Source organism: Rhincodon typus, chromosome 32, assembly GCF_021869965.1.
Source record: "Rhincodon typus isolate 14 chromosome 32, sRhiTyp1.1, whole genome shotgun sequence".
Classification (NCBI taxonomy): Eukaryota; Metazoa; Chordata; class Chondrichthyes; order Orectolobiformes; family Rhincodontidae; genus Rhincodon; species Rhincodon typus.
Genome location: NC_063363.1, coordinates 314063 through 321218, shown reverse-complemented (window position 1 = coordinate 321218; position 7156 = coordinate 314063). Strand labels below are relative to the sequence as shown.

Below are 7156 nucleotides of genomic sequence, written 5' to 3'. Positions count from 1 at the left end.
GCCGCGCTCCCCCAGCACCGACCCGCCGACAGCGCCGCGCTCCCCCAGCACCGACCCGCCGACAATGCCGCGCTCCCCCAGCACCGACCCGCCGACAGTGCGGCACCCACTCGATGTAATCTAAACCCATAATCTACTGAGGCACATGTGACACCCACTGAACCAGTGCTGCTGCCTTCATTCAGTATTAATGCCTTCCAGAGCAGATAGCAACTATTGTTGAACACAAAACGAAACAGGAAGGATGGTGGGACCATTTACAAAATTGCTCTTTGTAGAAGAATCTGTCAGATACGGATTACAGCCTGCTGGCTGATTCTAGCTCAAAGGAAGAGACTGAAGCCCAGATTTTTCAGGCTCTATCGTGATGATTCTTACCTGTGAATTTTTGAACTCAGAGTACAGGGTGAAAAGCACATGTAGGGATTGGATGCGATCCTTGTATATAGGAATATCGAGGATTGCTGTGGAAGGAGGAAGCAAAATAAGAACTTTTAAATCTACAAAGACCTACAGAATATTAGTATCAACAATCTAGACTGGAGCTAGTTAAAGGCAATGTTTCAACAGAGACTTAGTTAATGAGCTCATGAAGAACCACTGATGATTGTTTTTAATTGATGAGTATGCCTAGAACAACGAAAATATTCAGCAGCTCCATCAGCAGCTGTGGAGAGTGAAACAGACTTAACGATAATCATTAACTCTATTTCTCTCCCCCACTGACGCTGCCAGACCTGCTCAGTATTTTCAGCATTTAAAAATTTTATTTCTATTTTCCAGCATCTGTCATAGATGTCCCTGCTGTTGGCTGATGTTATGGTGCAAAGATGTGGGTCTGAGCTCAATATAGCACAGTGCAGTGGGCTAGTGTTATTTTCTACAACTTCACAGCGACAGTTTCTGTTCTCAGTTGTATGATGACGGTTGAAACATGCAGATGTTTTCTGCTTCTCTGAGTAAGACACTGGATTCTGCTGAGGGTCAGTACCACAGAACTCTAAACTATCCATTCCTCACCAGTAACATGTATAGTAGCATCTTGAGGCATGAAGGAAACATCATTACCAGGTCTGAGCCTGAATGCTGCCTACACGCTATCTTCTGGATGGTAAACAATGTGTCAATCTGTTCCTGTGCCTTGCTTTGAGCTGCTGAGACTAATTACAACAGCCTAGCCACTGTTACGCCTGAGGAGATGGCTCAATTTAAAGAAGCAGAGTCGCTTTCATAAATGAAAGCTCTTACACAGAACACAGCAGCTCATGTCCTCAGACTGAATGATCACGCAGGTCTGAGAGGAGATAGATCAGAGTTCTGATGTGCACTGTGTGGCACACATTTTGAAGTTACCCAATGTACTAATTGCTTTTTTCTGGCTAATTAATTAATGTTAATCCTTGTGCTTACCACAGATCATGTCAATATATTGGGTTAGCTCACAGTTGACTTCTGCTGTAGGCAGGCTCACCTAGGATGAAAGAAGTCACTTAGTGTAGTCACTGAGAGAAACATTTCACGTCCATAACGCTAATATAAGGCATATGATTACAGCCTTGATCAGACACACTAACCTTTCCTAGCAGCTCTTCAAACTCTGGTGGCCACTCTTGCATGAGAGCTTCAATATCAGGCATTGGCCTAAAAGGAAGAACATCAACTTGCATGAGGCTGTTAACTATCACCAGAGGGTTTATTCCCCTCTTCTCAAGGCACTGAGTCTTGGTGCGGTATAAATCCACAGACACTGTCCAGTAGCTGAAGCTATCACCAAGCTTCCTACTCAAGATAAGCCAATGAATATCAATGGACTATTGAACCAAGTCTTGACCTCACGCACTGCCCATGCACTTTCCACTGACAGTGAACAGGAACAGGTTCCCCGAGCTCATGCCCTCCCTGACTTAGAGTTGAAGCCAAGTGCATAAAGGCTTACTGACAAATTCAAGAAATTCAACATGGAGTGTGCATTAGGAAAAATCTGTTTGGGGATTTTCGGAGTGCAGCTCAATTATCAGCAAGACAAACATACTGAGCCACAAGAGGATATCCTGTAAACTTTCAAAGACGCAGCACAGAGCAATGGGTTCGGATACCACATCCGTGAAACACAGCGTGACTGAGTATTCACCATCACCACAACTGTGGAGTAAACTGAACAAAATCATGCTGCTGTTTGGATCATGAATATCTAGGGCAATGAAGCTGGCATTAGAGACAGGAAGGAGCAAGAAGGGGAACGGATATCACTCACTTGGTGTAGTGAACATTGGCAGGCGGTTTGGAATGATGCAGTTCACTGATGCTGTCCATCCAGTTATCAAGAGCTTTCGGATTTTTCTCTGCGTTCTCCAAGCTTTTCACCTTTAATTGCTGTTGTGCATGAAAAGAACAGTAACTTGACCACAAAAGCACTTTAAAGTACTTTAAAACAGGTGTTGTGCCAGAATCTTGAATTGTAGATTATAATACCGTAGACACAGACAAAATTACAGATTTCTCTGTTTCCCTTCCTTTCCCAGTGTCGGACAGATACCTCAAATTTAAAATCAACTATTTGTGTGGAAATCAGTCCACTTCTTCACCTCTCTCTCTCTTTAACACCCTCCAGCCCACAACACTGAGATACCTGTGCTCTTCCAATTCTGGCCCTATGTGCATCCCTTACTCCATCATTAAATGAAAAACTACATCTTGCATGGTGCCCTAAATTAATTCTCTCAAATCTGTCCCATATATCAACAGAAGGGTAGTCAATTAGCATATGACTGTTCTGTATTTTAACTCCATCTACCATCCTTTATTCCTTAATCCTTAATACTCTTGCCTAACAAAAATCAATCAATTTGGTTTTAAAAAGCTCAACTGAGCCACAGCATCAGTAGTTTTTTTGGTTGATTGGGACTCCTAGAAGACTGTAACCACCAATACTTTACTGCTATAGTTCAATGCATTTTCTCCTGACACGCCTCTACAATATAATCTAGAATTGGGTGACTGGATACTATTACAGTTTAAGCAGATGCACTGCAGAAATTTCACATGACCTCCATTATACTCTATGAATTCCTAGCGATAGCACTGAACTGCTTTTGGTGGCTGAGTTAATCAGTAATATTGCTATAGAACTAGCTCCCAGGAGAAGCTGTGTCACTTCTATTAAATATCCAGCCCTTTACCGTGATACTGTGCTGTTTTGAATTCTCTGTCAGCCACAGTGACAGAACAGTTGGATCGGACTGCTTCGCACAAGGTTCGTCCAACGGAATCAGGCCCAGGTTGTCAGGTTTCCCATCAGGGCGAGGTACCTGCAGGTCACATGGAAGATAACTCAACAAATGGGAAATCAAAATAATTTTTAAAATTAATTTTTATGAGATGCTGGTGTGCTGGAGGGGCTGAAATATGTAAACAGTTCCATGTGCCACATATTGAGCTGTGTCTAGTTGGACCAGGGTATTTATATCAGTAAACTAGGTTGTCAAGACCAATTCCTGATTTGATAATTGTCTCCAGTATGTGGAACAGTCAATAATTCATCAACAGCTTTAAGAGAAAAAAAGAATACTTATTTTTTGGATAACAAATTAAGAACAAAATTAAGATTAGAAAATTAAGAATGAAGAAAGGAAAATTGAATTGTGATAGTTTGCTAGAGGGATGGAGTGTAAGAACAGGGAGGCTATGCTGCAGCTGTGTAGGGTCCTGGTGAGGCCACACCTGGAGTACTGTGTGCAGTTTTGGTCTCCTTACTTGAGAAGAGATATACTAGCACTGGAGGGGGTACAGAGGAGATTCACTTGGTTGATTCCGGGGTTGAGAGGGTTGGATTATGAGGAGAGACTGAGTAGACTGGGATTATACTCATTGGAATTCAGAAGAATGAGGGGAGATCTTATAGAAACATATAAGATTATGAAGGAAATAGATAAGGTGGAGGCAGGGTGGAGGCAGGGAGGTTGTTTCCGCTAGCAGATGAAACTAGGACTAGAGGGCATCGCCTCAAAATAAATGGAAGCAGATGTAGGACTGAAGTCAGGAGGAACGTCTTCACCCAAAGGGTTGTGAATCTGTGGAATTCCCTGCCCAGTGAAGCGGTTGAAGCTACCTCGCTGAATGTTTTTAAGGCAAGGCTAAATAAATTTTTAAACAGTAAAGGAATTAAGAGTTATGGTGAGTGGGCGGGTAAGTGGAGCTGAGTCTCAAAAAGATCAGCCATGATCTTATTAAATGGTGGGTCAGGCTCGAGGGGCCGGATGGCCTACTCCTGCTCCTAGATCTTATGTTTTTATGTTCTTATGAATTGTGATAGTATAAATATTTAATTTCTGTACCTTCAAAAAGGCATCAATATCACCCACTGAAGGAATGAAGTCTGGAATAAATGGCTTCAGCTTATGGTCCAGCTCAATGGATTGCGGAGTGTATCTGTCACACGCAAAGACAAAAGCAGTCAAAAGCACATCCACTTCTCTAGACTTGTTTAACAGCATTCATGGCATTTAAGAGGGAATTTTTTTTAAAATTTGTTTTTACATGGGATGTGGGCGTTGCTGAATGGGGAGTATTTATAATCCATCTTTAATTGTTCTCAAGAAAGCAAGAATTACACAAAATGTACAGCAATTAACAGAACATTTAGCCCAACTAGTCTGTACAGGTCATATATTCCATTGAATTGCCTTCAAATATATCCACCTTCTCTCAGTCTTTCAGCAAATCTTTCAATTCCCTGCTGGGATTTAAGTCACTGAGGCAGACATGGAGAAAATATTTCCACCAGGAGAATCCAAAATCAGAGGCCAACCATCTATTTGATTCAGTATTGGATTTATGATTCGCCACGTTGTATTGTTGGTTGGCCACAGGTTTTGGATTCTCCTGGTGAAATATTTTCTCTGCAGGTTAAGTATGTTCTGTGCAGGTACACAGTGCCTCAGCAGCACACCAAAGATACTTTAAACAGCACCTTTTAAACCCTCAACCATTACCACCCAGAAGGACAGAGGCAGCAAATGCCTAGAAACACCACCACCTGCAAGGTCCCCTCCAAGCCACACACTATCCTGACTTAGAACTATATCAACATTCCTTCACTGTTGCTGGGTCAAAATCCTGAAACACTCTTCCTAATGGTTCTGTAGGTTTCCTTTGGCCCCCAAAACTGCAGTGATTTGAGAAGACAACTCAACATTACCTCTCTAGGGCAATTAGAGATTGTCATTAAAGACTGGCCTAGCTATTTATACTCACACCCTATGAAAGAATTAAGAGATGAGTACATGTTGTACAGGTGGACAATGAATTAGATTGTATGTTGTACTGGTGCACAAATACATGCTGTACAGGTAAAGAATGAGTTAGAAACATGCTTTACAGGTTTACAGGAGTCAGACAACTGCTGACAGCTGCAGTCATTAATATAAAACTGTCAGTTTGTTCTGAAGTGAAAACTCTACCGTGGAGAGCAGTGGAAGCTCAGTATTAGATTATGTTTAAGGCAGGGATTGAAAGATTTCTGATTTCCAATAGCGTAAAGGGTTATGAAGATAAAGTGGGGAAAAGGCATTGAACTGTTTGATCAGCTATGATCATATCAAATAGGGAGCCAACTCAAAGGGCTGATTAGCCTACTCTTCTTCCTATGTATGGATCTCAACGCCAATCACTGGATTCACCAGATCTCTCTGACTCAGACCTCATGGTAAATACAGGCAGGTGAGAATGTAAACTGCAGGATACTGTTGCCAAAGGACTTCCAAAGGATGACTCTCTCAAAACTGTCGCTAGGATACAAAAGCACCACAAAGCAACTGCAATGTGGGTGACTCTTAACTGCTCTACGAAATGACATGGCAAGCCAATCAGTGCAAATGCATCTAGTGATGGTCAACAAATATACTGTCCTTGCCAGTGACATCCACATCCCATGAAAAAGAACTCTACTTGAAACAAATTATTGGCTGACTTTTACCTGGTGATATACTGGAACAGCTCCTTTATCTCATTGGAAGTGGGAAGATGCTCATAATCTGCTGGATCATATGCACTGAAAGAGGCAGAACATCCTAGATTATGGGTAGTGAGTCAGTACCTGATTCTAACAATGATAATTAGATCTGACATTAAACAATTAATTCAGTAGATGGTATCACAGAAAATAACATTTGAGGAAAATCTCTAAACAGTGAGGTAAGAGAGAGTCTATCAAAAGACAAAGCTCAGAAAACTCAAGGACAAGAAGAATTAAGATCTCATGAAAATCCTTTCATGTTTAAAAAGCTTGCCTTAGTGAAGAGAGTCCTGGTCTACCTTGAAGCCCACTTTGAAGAAGTTCTGCTCCTCTCTCCGACTGGATTTCCTTTCCAATCTTTCTTCTTGTCCACTGACATTAACTTCGCTGTCAGTCCTGGTGTTCAACCAAGTATTTGCTAAAATTCATTTCCACAGCCACATCACATTAATCAGTGACCGCCTCCAGCACAGACTCACCCAACGTGGATTCCAACTGAAGTTTCATACCTCATGTTTTGAATCCTCTCAGGATCACAGATATCTCCGTGATGTTAAACGTTCCACGGTCCGCTGCTCTCGCCGCATCCCGAGATCCACGCTCAGTGCCATGCGGCATCACATTGACACTCTCAACCTTTCTCTCCAACAGTATCGCATCACACTGGCTCAGGGTTACACCATTGCACAGTTCCACTTCATCCTCTGGCTCATTCACCGTGCTAACATGAAACTTTTCCTTTTCCTTTCAGGCATCAAGGCCCACAAGATGCAACAAGTCAGAGATACACACAGCCCTCTGAAACCTTCCTCTCCTCCCCTTCCCTCTGATTCCGTCCCCTCTCCCAACCCCACCTCCTGTCGGGTACTCACCATCCACCTAACCTTCCACTCTCCGATGCTGAACATTCTGTACTCAGCAAAGGCCTCAGCTTTACTCGTCTGTGTCCCAAATGTAATGAATTTCAGGCACGACATGACATCAAACTCTTCTTCCGCCGTCTTCGCCCCCGTGCCCATTTCTTTGGGCATCAGTCCTCTCCCCGTCCCACAGACCCCTTCATCCAGTTCCAACACTCTCCCTCCACGTGGACTCCTCCCTCTGGCCTTTTACCTGCACTCGGTCTGTTCATTCAGAATTAGT

The 7156-nt window shown here is 42.7% G+C and overlaps 1 protein-coding gene across 3 annotated transcripts in view; it reads right to left on the bottom strand.

Annotated features, from left to right (window-relative positions):
- ift46 (intraflagellar transport 46 homolog (Chlamydomonas)) overlaps positions 1-7156 on the bottom strand; it is a 19804-nt gene that overhangs the window by 2268 nt on the left and 10380 nt on the right. For all 3 annotated transcript variants that reach the window (XM_020522644.2, XM_048615524.1, XM_048615523.1), the window contains 7 exons: positions 5975-6049; positions 4335-4428; positions 3180-3308; positions 2255-2373; positions 1575-1641; positions 1411-1471; positions 379-464 (listed from right to left, as the gene is read on the bottom strand). In XM_020522644.2, coding sequence (XP_020378233.2) covers positions 379-464; positions 1411-1471; positions 1575-1641; positions 2255-2373; positions 3180-3308; positions 4335-4428; positions 5975-6049 — 631 coding nt within the window. The remainder of the gene's footprint in view (positions 1-378; positions 465-1410; positions 1472-1574; positions 1642-2254; positions 2374-3179; positions 3309-4334; positions 4429-5974; positions 6050-7156) is intronic.